At 40.4% G+C, this 24,477-nt stretch overlaps 1 protein-coding gene across 1 annotated transcript; it reads right to left on the minus strand.

Moving 5' to 3' along the window:
• Positions 1–34: 34 nt before the first annotated feature.
• On the minus strand, positions 35–19,694 carry ARHGDIB (Rho GDP dissociation inhibitor beta). The gene is made up of 6 exons (XM_024256607.3): positions 19,483–19,694; positions 8,550–8,742; positions 7,825–7,908; positions 5,881–5,957; positions 2,769–2,832; positions 35–731 (listed from the first exon to the last, which is right to left on the minus strand). The coding sequence occupies exons 2-6, from the start codon at positions 8,728–8,730 to the stop codon at positions 532–534; spliced, it is 606 nt and encodes a 201-aa protein (XP_024112375.1). The 5' UTR covers positions 8,731–8,742; positions 19,483–19,694; the 3' UTR covers positions 35–531.
• Between the last annotated feature and the right edge of the window lie 4,783 nt (positions 19,695–24,477).

Consider the following 24,477-nt stretch of genomic DNA (forward strand, 5'->3'; position numbering starts at 1 on the left):
AAAGCAGGGAAATGAAGGTCTCAGTCAGAACACATGCAGTTATTGTTTTATTCTTATTCTCTTGTGTTGTTTACAGTGTCTCTCACACAAAAGAAGAACTCCATCTGGCAGGGGATGTGACTAGGGACTCATTGGGCCAGCAACAACCACAAAAAAATCTAGGCATTAGAATGAACTACTGGAACCTGAGTCAAAGGCCTGTTAGTGACAGTTTGCCCATTTACTGGCCTCTAGTTGCTCGAATAGGGATAAGAGACAGAAATATTAAATGATTGTGTATTGAGATGGAGACGTGGAAGATCTGGCCTTGATGGAGGATCAGAGGGAGCAGGTTGGGTGAAAGCCCGATTTTAAGCGTCTTGTTCTAGGGACCACATTGAGAGACAGGGTGGGAAAAGATGCATCAATAAGGAAAAGTGGCAGTGTTGAAGAGGGACCCAGCTGTGGACATGGAGGAGGGACAGGGTGCTGAACACGCCTGAGAGAATTCTTCCAGGTGGCAAGGGTGGGGAAAGGGATGGGTGGATGCATTCATTCTGTCCACTCCTTCTTAATCGACAGGTTCCACTCCCAGCTGAGATGGTCTTGCTTGTCATCGTCGGTGAAGAAGGACTTGTTGTGGTACGTGCCTCGGGCCAGCATGCCTTTGGGAGCCTCCTCAACTGGCGTGAGGAACTCATACTCCTCAGGCCGAGGCCCATAGCTGCCAACCATAAATGTTGCTTTATCCACTAGGAAGAAAGAAGAGTTCATTAGGGTAAGAGCCTGATACAGGAAAAACACACACCGCAAACTGGAGAATCTGGACTACAGCCTACAGTGATTAAAGCCAAGAGCAATAGTTTCCAAGCCTAAATAAACATCAGATTTATCTGAGGCATCCTTTTGTTTTTTATTAAGATGGAGTTTTGCTCTTGTTGTCCAGGCTGGAGTGCAGAGGCACAATCTTGGCTCACCACAACCTCCACCTCCTGGGTTCAAGCGATTCTCCTGCCTCAGCCTCCCGAGTAGCTGGGATTACAGGCATGCACTGCCACGCTTGGCTAGTTTTGTATTTTTAGTAGAGACAGGGTTTCTCCATGTTAGTCAGGCTGGTCTCGAACTCCCAACCTCAGGTGGTCCACCCACCTCGGCCTCCCAAACTACCGGGATTACAGGTGTGAGCCACCACACCTGGCCCTGAGGCATCTTTTTTAAAAAATTATTCTTTAAAACATTTTTTAAGTTGGAGTGCCTTTTAATAATATAGTTTCCTTTGTCCTACTTCCAAAGGCTATGGTTCAGTAACCTTCTGTGGGTCCCAGGGATCAGTGTTTTTAAAAAACTACACAGTTGATTCTGAGGTAAAGTTGGGGAACCAGTGGCCTAAATCAATGGGGATTAAGCCTGTTTTTTTTTTTTTAATTTTAATGGAGATATAGCAGCTTACACCATTTGAAAAAACTCAAACAAATTGAGACCTCAGTTCTGATCTCAGTCCTGCAATGGCCTAAGTCATATAACATTTTTGAGCCTCCATTTCTTTGTGTATATGACGGATTTTAAGGATCTTCTATCTACAAACTATCATTCTATGAACATATCAGTTGGGGGAGATAAAGTAACAGATGGTGATGAGAATTCATGGATAGAATAATTGGATGGAACAACAACAGCAGTAAGTTGGTAAAAAAAAAGTGAAGAACTAGGACAAATGGTGAAAATAGCCAATCAAGTTTATTTATAGGTGGTTAACTGGAATATATATTAAGAATAGTTGGGCATTGAAAAGTATACATAGGCAGATAGGTGGCATATAGTTGGCTAAGTATTGCTAATAAGTTTGAAAAAACATCTGCAGACATGTCACTGTCCTTTTGTCTAAGTGAGGCGATACGGGCTTTATGCCCAAAGGAAAATAGGAAATTAAACTTTTTTTTCATGAGACTAGGTATTGGAAAGGCCAGTCAATATCTTTCAGGTCAATGGTCTTCTCTGGGATTTGAGAAATTGACTGGTCCTCTATGACATCCAAATTTATCAGATAATTTCTCCCCTATCTTGCTTATTAATTTGGTGGAAACTGAGACATGCTTTGTTGTTACTTGCCTCTGGAGGGAACAGACCCTCAGGTAGAAAGGAACTGTAAAGTGCCTCCATCACCTTCCCACCTCTCATTTCTCCCTGCCTATATTAATGAAAGAAAATTGAAGGCAGGTTCCCAAGGCATGTCAAGAAGAATTGCAGATTAAGTAATGTTGTCATGTTATTTTAATTAGACAGGCTTTTTCAATCCTAGAAAATATTTTTTTCTATTTCTTTGTTAGGAAATTGAGCATTGCCTCCCCCTTCCCTCCAATGCCACCCCCACCTACTCCCACCCAAAATACACATAGCACTGGGCAAGTGTTTTCTTTCTTGGGTTTCTCTAACATTGGGTTTTGTACCTGTGAACTGCCTTTTTTTGTTGTTTACTTTGTAGAGTATTTTTATATACTTTATTTCCTTTAAACTTATCTTGGTTACTCTTCTCCTTTACGAGTGATAATATTGAATCCAAAAAGCTGATTGCTGAAGGTTAGCAGCTGACCCAGTCTAAACGAGGTCCCCTGAGCATTGGCCTTGTCAGTGTCTAGATCAGAGGTGTATTTGTGCCTTTTCCTAGAGCCGGCATCCACAGCTTTTATCATATTCTCATCTGAGTCTATAGCTAAAAGTTGCTAATAAGCAGAAGTTAAAGTATCAATGAGAAGCAGTTTGGGACAGTGTGGAAATGTAGGTTCCCTTACCTTTCACTCCAGTCCTGTAGGTGTGCTGAACATATTTCAGGCCTGACACAATATCCCTGTTCACCTGCAGGTGGGAAGGAACCAAGATGTTCAGATTAAGAGGGTCTTTCATTTTTTCTCATCTTTCATGCTGATCCTGCCTAGCTGAATCTTCTCTGACAATGAAAAAACTAAAGATTTAGTTCAGAATCGGTGTTTCTATCATTATTTAGCATGGCTGTGAGGCAAAGATTAGAGAGGGGAAATCATAAAATGCAACATTGCCAAACTGGTTTAATTATCGAACATTTTGATTTTTACCGTTTTGGGAGAGAGGGTGGTTCATTAAAACATTGGCTCAATATTCTTCATTGTATTTCTCCTTTCTCAACGGTCCCAAGAATGGCCTTGAGCTTTCCCTCTCCAATACTGCTGACCAAGAGACCATCCTTGTCTTAGGAAAAGTTATGAAGATACCGATAGAGCACATTATGTAAATATCTAAAAACCACAACCTCAGAGGTGATCCACCTACCGTATAAAAAACAAACAACAAGGAGGAAAGCTGTAATGGAAAATTCATGTCTAGAAGATGGCTGTGCCTGCAATATAACTGAAATAATGGGTGAAATTCACTTGTACCTGGCAAGTATTTTGGATGTCTGTCATTTTCAGACGTTGTCTGAGATCTTGCTATTTTCCCAAGCCTTTCAAAGAAAATTCAGTAACGCAGAATGAAAATGTGGACAGCCCAAGAACTTTGTTTTTCCATGATTCATTTCACCTGGGACTGACCTGGGTTGTCTGTTAATTTTACACAGTGGTTATGTCTATACAAACAAATTAAAGTGGACATTGCGTCATTAGCCGAAGAGCTTGGTTATCTGTTCACCAATGTGAAGAACTAAAGCATCTTCAAATAATTTTTCTTCAACAATAATTATGGCTGTCCTCATGTGTTGGATACAATAGTTCAACCAATCAACCAGTGCTATCTTTTGTTTTGTTGGCAGGGAGGTGGCAGAGCAGTACACACTGCCAGCTTAGATTCTTGACTGTCACAGGGTAAATCTGTAGTATAAACCTATGAAAAGCTGTCAGAAAAAGAATTAGCGTCATCAAAGAGACTGTGATAAAGCCCAGACTTTCTAATACTCTGAGTCTCAAATGTAGCTCATAGGAATAGGGAAAATAAATGCACCTTTCTAGATGTCCCCAAGCTTATCCCCTTCACCTAGTGGGAGAAAGACCTAAGAAGAAGAATTATATTGGTGTAGCAATAAGAACTTCAAGACAAAGAGTCTACCATCTCACCAGCGCTCTACAGTGGGTCCATTTAATATAAATACATTTGGGGTGGGTGAAATAAAACTATGAATATTCATAGAATCCTCTTCTTCTGCCCACATCCCCATCCCTATTGTGTCTCCCACTCCAAGGGGAAGAAGCCTTGGTGTTATGAATCAAAGTGAGAGCTGTGGAAGTCAGAGATACCACATTTCCTTGTGAGGCAGAAAAAAAGTTGGGGAGAACCTAAAATAACAATCCTAGGCCAGGTTTTTAGAAAGTGCTAAGAAGTTTGGGAGGAGAAAAAGAACATTGAGTGCAACTAACAGAGATCGTGAAAGAGGACTTCAGCGTGTGTTACTAGTGTTATAAATGCAAACTTTCTTGAACATTTTTCAAGAGACTTCAGTGAAGATTTAAGTTGTTTTTCAAGGATTTTTGACTTTGATCTGGCATTTCTTCTAATTGTAGCTCCATGCTGGGACAAGCCACAGGATGGTTCAACTTTATGTAGGTTACTCAGAGAGCCATCAAACCTCTGAATTAGAGAGTACTCAAAAGCCCCTTTCTGTGGCCTCCTCCTGCATCATCCTAATGTGTAAACCTGACCACACAGACCCACATACCACACTGCTCCTCCGCCTCCCCATCCAGAGTAGAAGCCCCTGTTCCAGACCTTTCCTTCTCATCTTATTCACATCAAAATTTACCTGTCACATTTCATTTGAGGAAAACTGGTTTACCAAATAGACAAATTAATGCAATAGCATCAATGATTAAAAATGAAACTGATGTGCAACCCATTCTAGGCATATTTTGATATAATGCCTTACCAAACCCTCAGGTGCTTCAATAATAAATAATGACAGGAAACAAGTAAGTGAACCCTAGCTCAGTGCCCATTATAGAGTAGGCGTCAACAAATATTTCCAGGATGAAATTATTTTCAGGTATATTTGTATGGGGTAGGGAGGGGTCATCCATCAACCCTGAATCATATCCTGTACCTTGGGGAAAAAAGTCCCCAGTGTGCAAATAGAGAGAGCAGATGGAGTCTTCCTTGGTGGAGCCCAGGCCCTGGAGACTGAGGCTAAGTGGGAATGAGAGGCCACCAAAGCAAACATAAACCACTAAGTGCAAACACTGCATTTCTAACCTATTTGTTTTCAAAGTCAAAGTTATTTTTCTTGTGATTTTGGCTGCCCATTGGGATATATGGCTCATTGGGATATATTAGATGTCAGTTTATCTCTTATTTAGTTTCCTCTTTCCTGGTTACCTATTCCACAACTATAATTGTAATTTCCAGTTCTTTAGCAAAGATCACACTCCCTGGATTTATATAATACTTGAGCAATTAGAGCTGAGGCCCTGTCTGTTCCATTTTCTTTTCCTATTGGTAGATTCACTTGTTTGTCCACTTTTCAATATATATTCATGAACTATATGCTATTTACAAAGTTTTGTGTGAAATATTGGAAAGGAGGGATGTACAATTTCACCCTAGATTGAGGTGCTTATATTGTATGAAGAAGAAATGACACAGGTGATACAACACAAAGCAGTGTGTGCCTCGTGGATGTATTTGGAGTTCACAGACAGAGGGATCCCATTGGCTTAAGCAATAATGAATTGTTTAAGAAGTCCTGGCTAGGAAAAGACAGGAGGCAAGGGTAGGTCTCAACAGGTAGCCCTCAGGGCTGGGAAGAGGACATTCCAGACCCAGCTTGAGGGTACTGGGGGAGAAACAAAAAAAAAGTACCTCAACATGATCATGCAAGAAATGTAGTCACAGATTAAAGAAAAGATTTAAACTTTACAAAAACACACAAGGCCGGATACTTACTTTGAAGTGAATTTTGACTCTATATTCGGAACCTTCCTTTAGCACAATGGTTTCTTTTTTGAGGGCTTCCAGATCACCTGTAGAAGAAGATTTAGAGAGAGTTTATCCTCAAAAGCAGATACACAAGTTAATAAATGACTTTTAAGCCCCAGAGAAATCTGTTGAGCCCACCATGGCAACATGGTTCACAGGGCCCTCAATTCACAGAGTATTTGAGTTTAGTCCTTGCACACGCACACACACACACACACGGAATGCCTGAAATCTTACAGCTCTGTTATGAAAAACACGAGAGTATCCCTGCCCCCAAGTTTGATGACAATGCTAAAAATACACAAGACGTTACCAGTAATGAGTTGTGAAGAGAAATCTTTTTTTGGTCAATTGATTCTCTCATTGAGAATTATATTACTGGTCAAATGAAGAGGTTATTAAAGAATATGCCCCTACCCCTCAAATAAAAAATATAAGAAAAATATTATTTAGGAGTGTCAGCTATTTGTTTTTATAGATTTGGTGATGTTTGTGACATTTTCTAGCTTTTAAAATTCTACTTGTTTTTATTCATTTTATCACTTTAAGAAAATATTCACCTTTGTGTTTACTCTTGTATTTTCATTTGCAATTTCATACTATTTTTCTTAAGGAATATCACTGAAGTTATAAAAGCTTCAGTTTCCATAAAACCAGGATCTGTCCCTAATTCCTGTACCCTGATTAAGGAGGTAATCACTCTCTATGCTTTTCTTCATGCATAGCAGCTTGTTTGTGACACAAAACCAAATTTGGTTTTCCTCTGCTGGGAAAGGGGACAGAGACCAAGTTTTCCTTGCAATACCACCAGGTCCTGCTGAGGAGAACAGATTTCTTTAGCGCTAATTCAGACCTTATCTTGCAAACCGGCAGCTGTACCTGGTAATATTAGGAAGACTCTGAGTTCTGGTGAGAGAGTATGAGTTTCTCTCCTGGAGAGATGCGAGCATGTGGGGGTAGCTGAATTCACATGTGTGCCTGCTCTAATGATTTCAGTTGAACAGGAAGTGTGCCTTCTCAGCCTCTGATTTCCTCTCTCTGACAAAAAAGCCCATATAAGGTAAAGACTGGCTATGTCCTGTGAGAGGGGAACTACTCTGCTGCTAACTAAGCCAACTCTTCTAGACTTGTGCATTGTCTGTCTCACAAGAGTCCAATTTTGTCATTTGGTAACTATTTTTTTTTTTCCACTAAAAACTTGCCTTTGATGGCCCCAATCTCCTGGCTCCGTGCTTCTCCTCTCATATCCCCTCTGATGCCCATTTCCTCCACAATAACCCCCTTCTCAGTCTCTCTCCTTCTCCTCAAGCCCTAAGTCTCAGGGAAAGGCTTGACCCTTAGTTACAATAAGGTGAAAGAAAATAACAACATCTTAATTTGTACGCCTTTAGTAGGAGATGTTGTTTATTTAACAAGAATCAGAGTTTCAAGCTAAAACAATTCAATCTATAGCAGTGGAATTTCTAGTATAATTCAGGATTGCTTCTCACCTTCCGGTAAGTTTTGTAACTGATACAAGATCAATACTTTGATGTTTAGACTGTATAAACCTTACAGTTTAGACTGTATAAGCCTTACAACTTCAGAAGCACACAATTTGTTTCTTAATATTTCCCTCAGCAGTCTTTATTGTATAAATAACAATTCTCTTACTATCATGTGGAGACAAAAATCTGTAAATATATCAAATGTGTATGCCTCCACTCTCTTCAATTAAATAGCGATAAAGATTGGGCTTTTCATGAAACATGGTAAATACTGTGCACTCTAAGAGCAATGATTTGTTAACTGGTCCTAGCATATATATCTCTCTGATTCACCAGTTTTCTTTTGTTGGAAAAGGAGACAGAGACCAAGTTTTCTTTGTGATATCTTAGGCCCCCTTTGAACAGTACAGATGTGTCTACATACCAGTAAGGTCCATGGTGATTGGTCCTGGGGCACTCTCACAAACCAGGGTGAGCCGGGTGACTACGACATTGGGGGCTTTCGGATCTGCAGGATCAAAAGGGAATGTAAGTACCAAGAAGAGACGTGTATAATGGGTGTGTGCATTTCAAGTGGGAGACAGAGAGTATGAAAATAAAAGTGATCTTTCTATCTGGAGTAGAAATAGAAATAGATGTGGCAGGTTTGCTATGCTTGGTCTTGTTGGCCTTGTAAATTACAACAATGTTATTTCTTCCTTAGGCACTTGTAGGTCCATCTAATTATTGACATCCAACATTTCCTGAATGGCTATGGGTCAGGTACTCTGCTAATTGGGCACTGTCCATTTATATCTCTGGGCCATGTCTTGTTCTGCCACAGTGTATGTGGAAGAGATGAATGGTTATGTAAGGACTGAGAAAGAAAATGGAGAGAGAGAAATACAATTCTAAGTGGTAGCCTGGAATTCTTTCTAAATCCCTGCTGTGTGTTATGTGTGCCTATCTCACTGCTGACTTGCATCTTATCTCTTAAGAAGACTTAATTATACAGTTCATAACTTTAATCAGCATATATAAATTGTGCCGCGCTCACTTATTCCTGGAAGCAGTTGGCCCTCTTCCCTTTGCTGCTGCTCCTGAGCAGCCAAAATGTCTTTTTCCTTCTCGGGAATCTTCCACCCACCCTGTTCCTCTGTACACACATACCTGTTACTACAGGACCATCTCCCAGCAGGGTTTTCTTGTACTTAATTAGACTCTCATCATCTTTGTCCATTTCCTGCAGCTCTTTCAGGGACTTCTGCGGTGGAGGCTTATAATTGAGCTTGCTGTCCAGCTCATCATCGTCATCCTCCTCCACATGTGGCTCTGGGGCTTTTTCAGTCATTTTGATCTATTTCTGGGAGAGAGAATGACAGCCCATTAGTCAACAAGTCATGAATATAAAAGATGTTTGTGGGGCTGCTGTTAGCAGCCTCCTTACCCTCATGGACTTCTCTGATCATCAGTAACTTTCCTGATTTTTTTCCTAATTCAATCTCATTAAATTCTATGAAATAATAATCTAATGTATTCTAGTAATTTCTCTGACCTGCCTGAATTTCTCTGTACCATTGTAGTATCTTCTATTCACCGAACAAAACTGACAGGAAAGAAATCACTCACATGTGAATAACATACTACGAGTGAAGCAACATGGCACAAAGACTCCTGAACAAATGAAGCAAAAGCCCAGTCAAAAAGCTGTAGGAGTTATCACAGTCCTCCAAATCCAGCCAGCCTGGCTAGCATCAAAGCTTGCAGCATGCACAGTCTGAGTGATAATGGTGGAGAGAGGCAGGAGAGAGAGGAGAGAGGTGGAGTACTTGCCAAAGAAATGGTTGGCTCTTCCCCATCAGTGGAATCTGTCCCTGAACTCCAGCAATGCCTCAAAGATGACTCATGAGGAACCGTTGACCTTTATGATACCTGCCTCAGGTGCCTGCATGGTTCACACCCAACACTGCTAATCACCCCCTCGAGGGTGGGTACTAGGTTCGCTGTTTTTCTTGAATTCCCCCCAAAACACTTGCATAGTTCTGGCACTTTATAAAATTTCCTTGATTGATATATAAGGTTTTATATCTAAAGATATTCTGTTCTTTTTAAATGCCACAAAAATAGCAAAGGACACTTTAAATTCCTCCAGACAAAATCGTAAGTACAAATTTGCCCTTAGCATTTGTCCATCCATTTCTCTTTTCTGGATCCACTTCCCTTTCAGTCTCTCCCCTTCTTCCCTTCCCAGGTTTCCATTGACCTTATAAGGCCCCACCTGGGCATACCCTGGAGTCTTCCTTCATCTCTCATTATCTACATTTACTTGTTTTGTGTTAAAACATTAATGAGAAATCTAGGCAAGTTATTTACCTGTTAAGGGTTAATGACTGAATAGTAGATTCAAAAATTATTCCTCTTAGAGGATGTATAGTCACAGCTTTTCAGAGCTGAAATGAACCACTGGGGTTCATGTAATCATTGAGGATATTGAGATCCAGAGTTAAGAGAACTGCCCAGGTTCACACAGCTGGATGACAGGCAGTATACTAACCAAGAGGAAGAAGTCCCTCTGGGAAGAATTTCAGGCCCTATGGCTGACAGCCACATGCGATGGCTGCTGGGGAGGTATTTGGGTAAGGAGATCATTTTCTGATTTCCTTAATTCTATTTTGAGGGTAACTCTTTTCCTTGCCTGTGGTTAAAGCCTTCATTGCTCCTAAGTGACACAACTATAAGAAAATGTCTGTCACATCACATCCTGAGTGGCTCTGCGAACCTTAATAAAGTCTCCCAGGAGTGAAGATATCTCTGGCCAAAATCAGTTCTAGTTTTGAGTTTCAATGTCACTACTATTGGCAAGAGGAAGAAAAATAATTTGGAAGTAAAGCCAAATGAGAGCAATTTTAATGGAACAAAAAAAAAAAAAAAAAAAAGAGAAACAAAGAAATAATATCCTTTGGCTCATCAATTCTCTTCCATCTAAATAAGCAGCCAAACATTATGAGCTAGCCTTGACCAACTCTGAAAACAGCATTGCAATGCCCAGGTTCACTTCCTGTACAGGAAGAAAACATGTAGGCCTGTTCCTATGGCAACTCTTGCTTTAGCAGAAGAACCAGCACCACTCAAAGATGAGACTCTAGAGCACAGCAGAATAAACATAGTGACTAATGCAATTCATATTCCAAACAACACTCAGGGAAAGTGAATGAACTGGTTGGAAAAAAATGAAGGAGGCAGCGTGTGGATGTTGTAGGTTGTGGGTAATTTAATGACAATCATTAAGGGGCAAATGAAGAGCAAGCCAGATAAGACTAATCAGATGAGACAGGGGCCTACCCAGAACCCTGGTGATCCCCAGAGGATGGGGGCCACATAACAAACCTGCTGACCGAACATCGGAACAACTATTTATAGAGGAAGACATCCCAGCCCCCATGGTCAGGCCTTTCTGAACTGTATCACTTGGTTCTAACAAGTCGCCTGATTGAATGAAACCTGGCCGTCAGATGGTAACATTACATCCAGTCACTGGCTCAAGATGATTTCAATAACCTCCAGGAAATTGTGACTATGCAGCCTCAAATCTCAATGTTGAAAAGAGAAAGAGAGAGAAAGAGAGCAAGAGAGGGATTAGGTATAGGACAAGATTTGCCACCTTCTAACAGTGTGACCATTGGCACGTACATTTATCTAACATATAGGTCTTGATCTCATTAGTAAATCTGAGGCTTATGTTCTATGTTTTCTCAATTCATTGCAAACAGATATAACAATTGTTTCATAAAAACGAGACACAAATTTACCTAGACATTAAAGAGTGGAGGATACTGTGGGATTTCTGTATAAAATTTTGTTGCAGTCGAAAAGGGGAAATTCAGGGCCATATTAAAATCATTTGGTTTAATTATAGCATAAGAAAAAGAGATATGAGACCAGGTGATCCCTAACTAGCTCATTCTAGAAAGCTGATTAGAAAAAGTAATAACACAGCAAATAAAGGACTGGAAGAGCAGTTCTCAGAGAAAGCCTTTTAAAGTAAAATTAGGGTCATGATTATTTGGTGAGCACCCACTGTTTACAAGACACTGTACTTTAGCCATACTGATGTTTAAATTACTCTTCAGAGTAGAGAAGAGGCTGGAAGTTGGGTAATCTAACCATACTAAAAGGGCCCACCTGGTTTGGTTGATTTCTTATTTTTTTTGGAGATTACAGGTCTCTGTCTTAAAAATCTGATAAACATTATGGTAATTATCTCAAGGAAAAAAACCAGATAAACCCATGACATTGTGCATATGATCCAGGGGTTTGTGGACCCCTGAAGTCCCTTATAGACTTATTTGGGTTCAAGATCTCCAGATTAGGAACATAACCTCAAAACTATGGAAGCATGAGCAGAGAGTGGAGTGTTACAGAGGAAGCTTGCTTTTTTGCTTTTGCTTGCTCTTTCTCTCTCTCTTTCTCTCTTTCTCTCCTTCTTTCTTGCTCTCTCTCTCTCTCCCTTCCTTCCTTCCTTTCTTTCTTCCTTTCTTCTTTCCTTCTTTTTTTGAGGCATAGTTTTACTCTGTCACCCAGGCTGGAGTACAGTGGCTCTGTCTTGGCTCACTACAACCTCTGCCTCCTGGGCTCAAGCAATTCTCTTGCCTCAGCCTTCCAAGTAGCTGGGACTACAGGCGCAAGCCACCTGCCTGGCTAATTTTTTGTAGTTTTGGTTGAGATGGGGTTTCCCCATGTTGCCCAGGCTGGTCTTGAACACCTGAGCTCAAGAGATCCACCCTCCTTGGCCTCCCAAATTGCTGGGATTACAGGTGCCTAGGCAGAAGCTTGCTTTTTCCTGGAGCTCCACCAGATCATTGACACAACTTAGTCTCAAGCTGAGAGTCCAACCTACTCAAAATATTGAATATGTTGAAGCAGAAGATATCAGGTGACACTTGTGTCTGAGGGCGCATGACCACAAAGCCTGGCAGAGAAGCCCAGGTGCACATGGGTGCAGGAAGTAGCCCCTTAGGAGAATTCCGTGGTCATTCCATTTGCTTTTGGATTATGATCTCTTCACTGAGCTAGGCCTTGTTATGCATGCCTGGGTTTGGGTTCTGGCTTTCCTACTAACTAGCTTTTCCCTGTTAGCTGAATGTTGCAACCACTGTGGATCTGAGTTTCCTCATCTTGGGGGATGAGGGATTAGAGCACATCATCTTTAGATGATTACTTTTCTAAGGCCTCCGCATATTTCTCCTGACCTGTAATCATGTGTCAGCTAAGTTACCATTCGGTTATCTTATTTTACCTGTGAATATGAGAGAATATCTGTCTGTGTTTTGTTATTTAAAATGTATGTAAATCCCCATGCTAAGTCAGTAGACATTAGCTGCTCTTGGCACAGAAACAAAAAAAGGGTAACTATGTGAGATGATGGATATATTGATTTGCTTCACTATGGTAACATTTTTACTATCGATGTGTATCCCTAAACATTATGTTGTATACCTTAAATATATGCAATAAAATTCATCTTTAAAAGGAAATTTAAAAATTAAAAAATAAAATGTATGTGAATCCTCAAAAGATGCTGCATATTTAATTTAATTTTATTTTACTTATTTTTCTCCCAGATATAAAATTATTTTTCTTTCTCCAAACAGGTCTTTGCATAATAAAGGGTACCATAATAGTAACAGCAAGTTGTTACTGAACACTTATGAGCCAAAAACTCAGTTATTATGGGATAAGTGCTTTGCATGCATTATTTCATTCAGTCATTGCAATGTTGTGAGGTAGGCACAATTACATTTTACAAGTGCAAAAACTGAGACATAGAAGAAAATATTAAATATTTCAATTACACAAGCATTTAAAATTCCTTTCCTAATATCACCCTATAGATAGTGAAAAGAGTAATGGTCTGGATTCTAAAAATGAGACGTTCACAATGCATATATTAATAGGAGATTAATATCTGGAATACATAAATACTTCCTATGAATCAATTTCTTAAAAAGTATTTATTGTGTATATTTAAGGTGTAAAATATGTCTGGGATACACAGATAGTGAAAAGGTTACTATAGACAAGCAAATTAATGTATCCATCATCTCACCCACTTTTTTGTGTGTGTGGCAAGAGCACCTAAAATCTACTCTTCAGCAAAAACTCAAGTACAGTACAATATTATTAAGCACTGTACTGCATTTTTAACGTTATTTCTGGGTAATCTCAGTTTCTCCCGAAGCCCCAGCCGTAAATGGCATATATAGTTTGACAATGATTTCTCAAATTATCTGTGTGCATATTTAACCACAAACAACAATTTTCTCTTTTTATCCTCCTATTTTATGGATGCGTGTTGAAATGAGAATAGGAATTTTATGAAAATTCTACAGACTGTTTTCCAATCCCATTATCTAAAGGACAACTGATTTTCCTATTGATAATATTGATATCATTGATACAAATTATAATAGTTATCACATGTAGTGCTAAGTGCTTTCTAGAGGATTATCTCATTTAGTTCTTACAATAACTTTGTTGGCATCATCATTCTCTTTTCCAGACCAGGAAACTAAAGTTCAGGTTAAGTAACTTGCCTAAGAAGACCTACCACGTGTTAGGCAGAATTGATGTCTGTGCCCAGGTTGTCTGACTTTTAGGCACTATGCTTTATTGCTTCAGTTGTCTTTAAGAAGTTATAATAAAATTAGAGTTTGTTAGTCATCTTGGGAATCTACCTGGAGGCGCACAAGCAGAGGTAAATGCTTCTTTGCAAGCTCTGCAGAGACAGTTTTAACAAAGCAGGGAAGTGTCAGATAACGATGTTTCAGCGCAACTCGGTTCCTGCGTTACCTCGTGCAAGTTGCTTAACCTCACTGGGCCCCAGTTTCATCCTCTGCAAAATGAAGCCATGTCATGAGAGGATCTCTGAGGCCCCTTCTTAATTTAGTGACTCAAATGCTCCCTAATTTAAAGAAGCTTGTGAAATGAGAAAAAGAAAAGAAGAAGTAAAAGGGAGATTGGGGAGGACTCAGCCTGTCAGCATAGAATCTTCTGGATGGGCTTTCCTCACCTTCCTCAGCTGCTCATCCCCTATTCTACAAAGGGCAGAGTTGAGTTTTGTTTACTTTTGACTTTGGTCCTTTGCACAGGAAAAATGAAATGGAGAATGAACAATTATATGTTTAACTAGGTTAATGTGGACCCCATTTGTTAGGCCCCAAAGCACATATCATTTTTTCACACGGGCTTACTACTCCAGTTTTCTCTATTTTCTGCTTCACAGATGCCCATACAGATTAACTTTCACAGTGGAGCCCTCACAACCCCAGGTTTGCTATTCAACAAAGCATTGGTAAGCATTAGATGTGCTGAGATGGGGACTTAATCTTCTCAGGCTCAATTAAAATGTCAAATTAAATTAGGATGGTTACTCACAGCATGCATATGACATAGCACGAATCAATGTTTTTGCTTGCAAATTCAGTGAAATTTCCAAGACATTGAAGTGAATTACACTTAAAAACTTACACCCATGTCAGGATAGAGCATCATCTGTTTCATTAACGCAGCTCTAAATGAACTGAGGACAAGAAAAGGTAGAACTCCTGAGTTTAGATTAAACAAATTACCTGGTTAATTCAGAGAAAGGTGACTTTCATGTCTCATAGAACATAGATTGAGTCAGATGGACCAGTGATTCAAAACCAGGCTCTGTATTATTACAGGACTCAATCAAGTTGCTAATTTCACTGAGCCTCAGTTTTACCACCACTAAAATGGGGATATTCTTTTTTATGGGGTTGAAAGATTGGAGAAAGCACATGAAAAATTATAGGACTATACTGGTCAAGAATAGATGTTCCATGAATATTTGTTCCCTTCCTCTTCTTCCTTCCCTGCTCCAATTTGGTCTGTTTTGTTGCAAGGCTTCAGTGAAGCTAGGTAACTGCTTCCACACCAAATACTTCCCCCTGGATGGGAGCTATGTCCCCACTCCTTCCTCCTTAAAAATAGATTTTTGTCTTTGAGGAGTATTAAAGAGATAAGAAGTTCTGGGGAATGGAAAGGATTGCTTAAAAACTGAATCAACCTTAAAATGAGACTATATTATATTTCTTTTAAAAGCTTCCATGTAAACAATTTAATTTTAGGTTTTATTTATTGCTCCCTTTCTTCACTGAAGCCAGAGGTCACACTGTGAATGATGAGAAATGTCAGTGAACACAGGCACAGCTAATTAAGAGAATTCCCTCTGGCTCTGGAGCAAAATACCACAGAGACTTAACTCATGGCCCAAAGCTGGATCTGCAAAATTGTGCTGGATTATGCATCTAGACACACAGGCCATGGATATTAATGTATTAGGTAGAAGAGATAGAGATGAGAGAGAGAGAAGGAAGTGGGGAAAGAGACGGAGAGAAAGAGGAGAAAGAGGAGAGAGAGAAGAGGGAGAAGGGAGAAAGAGAGAGAGGGGAGAGAGAGCGAAAAGTGGAAATACCAGAAGTAGGGGATTTCTATCAGAGAAGTTCCTATGTGAGCATCAGCATTCTCTGTAACTCCTGTTACCTCCACTTTCCCTGCTGACTAGGATATGTCTGACTTCCCCCAAATCAGGCTGTGGGTCTAGTGCAGGTCTGGAGAGTCAGGCCATCTCTAAAACACTGGTGACATTTCAGAGCTAGTCAAGGATTTGAATGTGCTGTGCTGCTTGCCTGGCGATTTGGTGTGTTACGGGATTGCAAGTTTGTCTCTCAGGACACCAGAAGCCTTCTTGGTTCGGGATTCCACCCTCTCCCCACCGCCCCTGTCCCTGGTGATATGGAGGAATCCATATTCCCCACTTTGCGGTGCTGCTTTCTATCACCTCAGCCCCATGAAGGACTATGAAAACTTCAAAACTGGATGAGAAAAACCAAAGACAAGATTATTTTGTAAGAGACAATAAATATTGTAATCAATCCAGAGAAGGGTACAAATTACTAGAAACGTAATTTCTTACCATTTCTCTTTGTGAGAGAAACAACTTATTATTTCTTGCCTGTGTATTCATAGTGTGTTTTTCTAACCCACATTCATATGCACAAAGAGAGAGAACTCAAGAGATCCCGTGAGCTTTGCTGAGTGCCCAATGTGTGAAGTCATGCCACCAAGTACCTTCACAAATATTATTTTAAATAATCCTCAAAGAAAATTGTGCTTTAAGGAAGCCATTGCCTTCAGTTTCTCAATATATTCACAAAAGTTTTAAATTAGCATGAAAAGTTAGACGGAAGTGAGAGATCATTTTTTATGACCATTTGTGCTAAGATTATCAGGCTGTTTAAGAAAGCCCAAGTGAATTTTTACCAGCGGTAAAATTCACTCTTTGGCTGAGGACACCAGAGAGTAACACAACACAGGGTGATGCAGGATGTGCTTATTGCACAGATAAATGTTGCTGACGTTTCAGGGGCAACATGAGACTCATCTCTGGGTATGCCGTGTAGCCTTGAATACAGGATCCTGGGCAGCAATAACACAAACCAGGAATAAGGACTCTCAAAATGTGGAATTGGAGAAAATTTCTTCCATGTGATTCTTCCTAAAGAAGGTGGGGGATCACCTGAGCCTCAGGAGGTCGAGGCTGCAGTGAGCTGTATTCATGCCCCTGCACTTCAGCTCAGGTGACAGAGTGAGACCCGTCTCAAAAAAAAATAATAATAGGCCATGCATGGTGGCTCACGCCTTTAATCCCAGGACTTTGGGAGGCCAAGGCAGGAGGATTGCTTGAGCCCAGGAATTCGAGACCAGCCCTGGTAACATGGAGAAACCCTGTCTCTACTAAAAATGGTAAAATTAGCCAGCATGGTGATGCATGCCTATAGTCCCAACTACTTGGGAGGTTGAGGTGGGAGGATCACCTGAGCTTCCTGAGTAGCTAGGACTACAGACACGCACCACCATGCCCTGTGAATTGCAATTCAGAGGCATTGTGGCTATTGATCCTTTTTGTATCAGTATGTAATTTTAGTCAAATTATTGAACACTTCTGCATTCTTCTCAGGAACAAAATATGAAAGTTTCTATCACCAGGCCTGACACATAGAAGGCACTCAACGAATGTTGGTTCTCTTTTTCTATCTGCATAATTTCAACTCCTCAGGGCTTCTCTTTTCCTGCTAGCTGATGTTTGTCATGTACTGTGCTCTCCCAAATCAGCTCAGACCCATATCTTTCCCTCAGAATGACTTTGTGGTGCCGAGTGTCTACTGAAAACAGAACCTTGATGTTGCTCAGAGCTTACTTCCCTAGGGACAAACTCATGCTCTCCAAAGCAAGGAAGGACCAAATTCTAGTCGAGGCCTGAAAAATGCTTGCCTGTTTCTGTTCAGTGACAGCATAGTCAGTCCTCAGGTTTTGCATCTGTGAAGCATGGATGGAGAAAGAACTATTCTCTTGGAATTTCACACATCTTACAAAAGAGTAAGATGCTCTTGTTACTAAGCTTGTGCTATATCTGCTTTGGAAGGGAATATATTCTTACAAATTAAAAAAACACAAAGCCAATGGCAAGATTCACGGTGCCTGCTAGGGACTGGACCTCTGCCCGCTGTCTCTCCGGACCAACAGGTGACATGGTCCTCTTGATCTCCTGTGCCTGACCATTCCTGCAGTGAGGATCACCAGGCCAACCCTGACTCCAGTGGCTCTAGGTCTCCATGTGAAGGGGTGACCATGAGCCATCTGGGTGAGAGCAGTCTGCCTTCCCCCACTCTGAATGAAGAACTTCCCAGGGCTTACCAGACCCACACCTCAAGTTACCATAGGTCTAGAGTTTAATTACAGATTATGTTTATGAAACATGCTGGCTGGGAAGTCCTCTAAAAGGGAAGAAAGTATTTCAGGTCATACCTAAAGCACTTCTCCTAATGGTGACTGAAATTCAGCCCTTGACATTTTGAAGGCCCACTGATCAGCTGTCCTAGCTGGGCCCCCTTGAATTTTTCTAAAACCTGTCTCTTAATACGTTATTTGGTGTTTTCCATGTTTGCTGTTAGTTATCTCATACGTAAAGGGCTACTACTGTTATTAATATTTTTATTTTTTGAGCCGGAGTTTCGCTCTTGTTGCCCAGGCTGGAGTGCAATGGCGTGATCTTGGCTCACTGCAACCCCCGCCTCCTGGGCTCAAGCGATTCTCCTGCCTCAGCCTGCCAAATAACTGGGATTACAGGGATGCACCACCACCTCCAGCTAATTTTGTATTTTTAGCAGAGATGGGGTTTCACCATGTTGGTCAAGCTGGTCTTGAACTCCTGACCTCAGGTGATCCAGCCGCCTCGGCCTCCCAAAGTGCTGGGATTGCAGGCGTGAGCCACCACGCCCAGCCCTATTATTATTTTTGACAACAACAGCAACAATCTGCCCATCCGACTGCAGGAATTTAATACATAGCCTTTGCCAGTGGTAGAAATTCTATCACTGTATATGACTCATGAGTACATAACGATGTGCTATACCATACTTCCTCTTTGAGGGCTAAATTCCCTGCACTCTAGGGGAAGATTTCATTATGCATTTCTCTTATATCACCAGAAAATTCTTTAGTGGAAGACAGTTTAATATTTGACAGCTTTGAACCATTTTTTTTTCTCTTTCAACCAGTCTTTTTACATTGTCTGCTTAAAAACAGGAAACCACATATCTCCACCCCAGCACAACCCACCATCCACCATCACAGACCGTATCATTTTGGATCTACAGTCTTTTCCTTCCAAGCCTGGCCAGGTGCCTGTTCCTACTTTGCAGGAAACCCCTCCAGGCACTCCCGGTGCGTGTTCTCAGAGCCCGTCTCAGAATATTCAGGATTGCACCTCCTGGGCTGCAGCGCACCCTGTACCCTCCTTTTTTAAGCCTCCTCCCCTGAGTCACTGCCACCCTTCCCTGCTCTAACTTCCCCTTCTCTGCAGCCTCCTTAGCAATTTGTTATCATAAAGTTTGTTTTAAAGAAGAACTGCCCCTCTAAAAAAATAATAAACTGTCGAGGGCGGTAGCCCCGTCTAGAGGTTTCCGACTTTGCTCTGTGCCCACCTGAAGCCTCCCCAGCCCGGGGTATTTGAACTTACATTCAGTGCTTCACGTCTCTGTCCGGGGTGCCTCTGTCTCTCAACTCTGACTTCTGAGTACTGGCAGTTAGAACAGGAAGGAAGTTAATGAGAAAAAAAAAAAAATGTTTGAGACCTACTCGAAGAGGAAACCCTGGGCTGTCTCAAATCCTGTTCCTTTGCACTGCCTATCTCTTGATCAGCCAACTTGAGCAGCGTTCTTGTCAATTAATGGCACATGTGCGAGCATGACAGCCCATGTGACGTGGAGATGCATGAACGTACACGCAAGAGTGTGGAGCCTATAGCTATGGGTATTATGAATAATTGTGAGGGTATGTCTGATAATCAGGTCATTTCAGTGCATAAGCCTATGGAGGCAAGGAGCCTGAAACCAGTAGCAATAAATTCACATCGGCTTTACTTTGTACCACTCACTTCTGTTCCCACTGGGTCCCCGCCAGCTTCATTATCAACCAGATACGTTGAAAGTTTGCTGGCAGTGAATGTAGAGTGCTAAGAAATTGTGACTGTTAACTGCATATACTTGGTCCTAAATTTAAAAATGTGTCCTTAAACAGATTTTTGGAGTTTTGTTGGTTATAATTTCAAGATGTAGCTTTGTATTGCACTACAAACAGTCAAATATTGTTTATAATAATTTTTGCTGATTTTTCTTCAAATGAAACAAACAAGCAAGCGAAAGTACTGTCTTTGATGAAACCTAGGAAAGAAATTACAAAAGGAAGTAAAATTTCATTAATTCATAGTCTTCTAACTCAGAATTTGTGACAATTTAACAAGTGCTAAAATAGACTTTGTACCATATTTGAGGAAATGGTTTGTGAAGTAATTTAAATGGGAACAAGTCTCGGAGGCCATGTTTAAACCATCTGAGGAACAGTTTTTAAGCAGCCAAGTCACATTCATGCTGTATATTCCCGTAGCTGTTACCAATAATAAATGCTTATTTAGGTTAATATTTCAATATTCAGAATTTACACTGCATCAATATATTTAGAACTGACTAAGCACACAAATTTGGAGAAACTGACATTTATTTTGTTTTCACCTAAATGTACTGCACCTTCTTCATTTTCCTTTGTAAATTGATACCACAGGGTTTGCCTTCTGCTTAGAGTCAATGAAATCAAAATAATCAAGGGCCGGGGGCGGTAGTCATTTCATGTGAGAAAAGAGATTAGCCTAGAAAAATATGAAAAGAAAAATAGTATATAATTAAAATGAGTAAAAATACTAAAAGCCTAATACCACTTTATTCTATAAATTTTAAAATAGCATAGACAGGATACAGCCCTTGAAACAATGTATATAACTTTATTGTAAAAACAAAGCAAACCCTAACTTACACAGAAGGCAGTACATTCTATAGCTCTGCACCCTCAAAAGGGGACACATTTATTCATTCCATGACATTTACCGAGCACCTCTTTTCTTCCAAGTACTGTTCTAGTTCCCTTGTGCAGCAATAGACCGCAGGCGACATCTCTGCTGCCCTGTGGAACTTATGTTCTACCTAGGAGACAATTAAAATAACACAAGCAGAATACATTAATTGTAACAAGAAATATTTAAAAATCAAAATGGTAAATGCATGGTCTATATTCCATCACTCATTTCTCATGTTATTAGGGAACACCTCACTAGGCAAACCTGGCTTTTTTTTTTTTTCCCTCCTAGCCCAGTGTATATCGGAGGGTATGGGAGCACCCCTTCCCAGAAAAATCTGTAAAATCAATACATATTTTACAGATTTGTATTATAGATTAATGTATTCATTGGGGGATGAGAGAGCAGTCATAATTTCAGAAAGTTCTAAAAGGAGTCCAATTATCAAAATATACTTAATTCCTGGTCATATGCAAGGACCCATGGAAAGGTACAGAAATAAACAAGACACAGTCCTAGACCTCAAGTAGCTAAAAGATGTGATGGGGAAGAAAGAAGCAGACAAATTTAATTTTTTTTGTGAGCATAGGAAAAGAAAAAATACATGATGTATTTTGAGAGTACATGTAAGGACATCAAGGAAGGCTTTTTGGAGGAAGTGACCAATGTGCTCAGTTAAGAGGGAGAGTAAGTTTTGAGTAGTTAGTTGATGAGCGAAGGGTTGGGAGTGAAAGAGAAGGCACTTGAGGTAGAGGAGAAACATGAGCAGCAACATGACCCTGGCCTCCCAAAATGATGTGGGATATGCAGGGTATTATAAGGAAGCAGCTCAAGATTGATGGAATGTAAAGTGGAAGTTACATGTGAATGAGAAATGTACCTGGAGCAGGGCAGGCACAGTGTTCAGATCACCACGGACCTCTTATGCCGTGTTAATAACGACCTTGGCCTAGATCCTATCGGTGATGGAGAACCGTTGAAAGTAAAGGATGGACATGATCAGTTTTGCATTTCACCTAGTTTATTCTGGCAAACTGATGTGGTTGGATTTGATGTGAATAAAATCTATTAGGAGACTGTTTAGGCTTGAACTAGAACACTCATAATGAGATAGACAGAAATGGTCAGATTTGAGAAATATTTAGGTGAAATTGGCATGCCCTGGTAATTGGTGGGATGTGAAGGATGAGGATGAGGAGGAATGTGGAATCAGGAATGACTTCTGGATTTTTTTTGCTAGAATGATTGGGTCCTTGGGGGCACCACCAAGTGAGATAGAGAATACAAAAGAAGAAATAGATGTATTAGGAGAAATAAGGACATAGGTTTGGACGTGTCTAGTCCTGAGTTTGCAAAAAAATGGTGTCGTTTGTTGGAGATGATTTCTGAAAGATAGTGAAATATATAAGTCTGAATTTACACATCATCAGACTATGGATAGTAATTTAAACCAGGACACCCAAAGTGTGGCCTGTCTACCAGCAGACTACCATCACCCACGAACTCCTTAGAAATGCAAAGTCTCAGGCCAAACCTCCTACATCAGAATCTCTCCCTGAGGTTGGACCTGGAAATCTATGTTTTAAAAAGCTCTGCAGGTAAACTGTGAGGTTTTAGAAACACTGGTTTAAACTATGTAAGTGGATGGGATGGGATTACCCAGAAGGAATGGAGAAAGAGAAGTTGGCCAAGCATGGGGAAATCCTGTTAGCTCCACTTTCAGTGAATAACCTGCTGACAACTTCTTACCTCCTCCTTGGTTAGCACACTAGCCTACCATCATTGTGCCTCTGCTGGACTTTTACAGCATTCTCTTTATGTGTTTTCTATTTCCATAATAGTCTGATTTAACCTTTATTCTCATAACAGAGTAAAAAGCATTCATGATCACATCTTTCCTTCGTTTTCAGACCTCTACGTATCTTTTATCCACTTAAAATAAAATAGAATTCTATTTTCACCTATATCTGCGAATTGGCTTATTGTAGTAGCCATCTTCCAAGACAGCCTCCAGTGATTCTGGTATTCAACCCTGATCACATTGTATCAGGATTGTTCTGTGTGGCCAACAGAATATGGCAGAAATGATGGCATGTCGCTTCCAAGGCTGTTAGACATTGTGTCTTTTCTCTTGATTTCTCTTAGATCATTCATTCTGTGGGAAGCAGGGCACCATGTCATAAGGACACTCAAGCCCTCCGTGGAGCGGTCTATGTGGTGAGGACCAAAAGCTGTCTGAGTGAGCCATCCTGGAAATGAAGGTTTCAGCTCCAGATGATGACAGCCCTGGCTGTAACCTCATGGAAGATGTGAGCAGGAACCACCCAGCTATGCGGCTATTGATTGACCCATAGAAACTGTGGGAGATAAGAAATATCTATTGTTATGGGCTGCTAAATTTTGAGGTAATTTGTCATGTAGCACTAGAATTCTGACATACTCATGATCTAGCCACTTGCAATCCTCCAGATTCATCTGCTAACGCTTAGCCCTTGTTTTCTCCATTCCAGATCCTGCCCCTCTTGCTAATCCTTTCATGAGAAACAGGTTCCCATTTTAGGGATCATTCTCTTTGCAGAAATGTTCTTCCTTTAAATAATCATACCTGATTCATTTCTTTATTCAGATCTCTGCTCATATGTCAATTTCTCAGAGAGGTCTTTTTTAACCATTATATTTAAAATAGTGCCTCTATTTCATCATTTTGCGTTATTTCTAGCATGTAACGTCCCTTGACATATTTCCCATGTATTATTTTTTCTGTTTGTTATCCATGTCTCCACAAGACTGTGAGCTCTATAAGGTCAGGGACCTTGTCTTATTCACTGCTGTATCCCAGAGACTAGAGCACTAACTAAAAACATAGTATACTGTCAATAAATACCAGCGGAATTAATGAGAAAGGCCAATATACTAGGAAACCTCAGTATTTAGAAAAGATGAAGTGAGAGATGCCTACAAAGGAAGCAAAGGAGGAATGGCTTGAGAGGGGAGTATAGGAAAAGGGGAAACAGCTCTGCCTGCTGAGTCAGGTCACCTATATTTCAGCTTTGAACAAATATTTATCTGATTGCCATTATGTTGAAGTTGCTATGCATCCTTCTTATGAATTTTTGAATAACAAATTTATTTAAATTTACACTTTGAAATACTTACAGGTTTACAGGAAATTGAAAAGAAATGTTTACTCTCTCTCTACCAATGTCACCATCTTGCATAAATGTGTATAATATCAACCCAGGAAACTGACATTGATACAATTCACAGAGCCTGCTCTTATTTCTCCAGTTACATATGCACTCGTGCGTGTGTGTGTGTGTGTGTGTGTGTGTGTGTGTAGTTCATGCAATTTTATTGCATGTGAAGCTTCTTCTAACTACCACCACGACAAAGATACAGAACTCTGCCATCACTGTGAGGCTTACTTGTTCTACCCTTCTGTAGCCACACCCACCTCCTCACACCCATCCCTAACCCCTGGTGACCACTAAATTGTTCACCCTGTCTATAATTTTTTTAATTTTAAAAATATTAAATAAATGGATGACAGACTAGATAAACAAAATGTGGTACATATACACCATGGAATACTATGAAGCCATAAAA

This window comes from Pongo abelii, chromosome 10 (genome assembly GCF_028885655.2).
Source record: "Pongo abelii isolate AG06213 chromosome 10, NHGRI_mPonAbe1-v2.0_pri, whole genome shotgun sequence".
NCBI lineage: Eukaryota > Metazoa > Chordata > Mammalia > Primates > Hominidae > Pongo > Pongo abelii.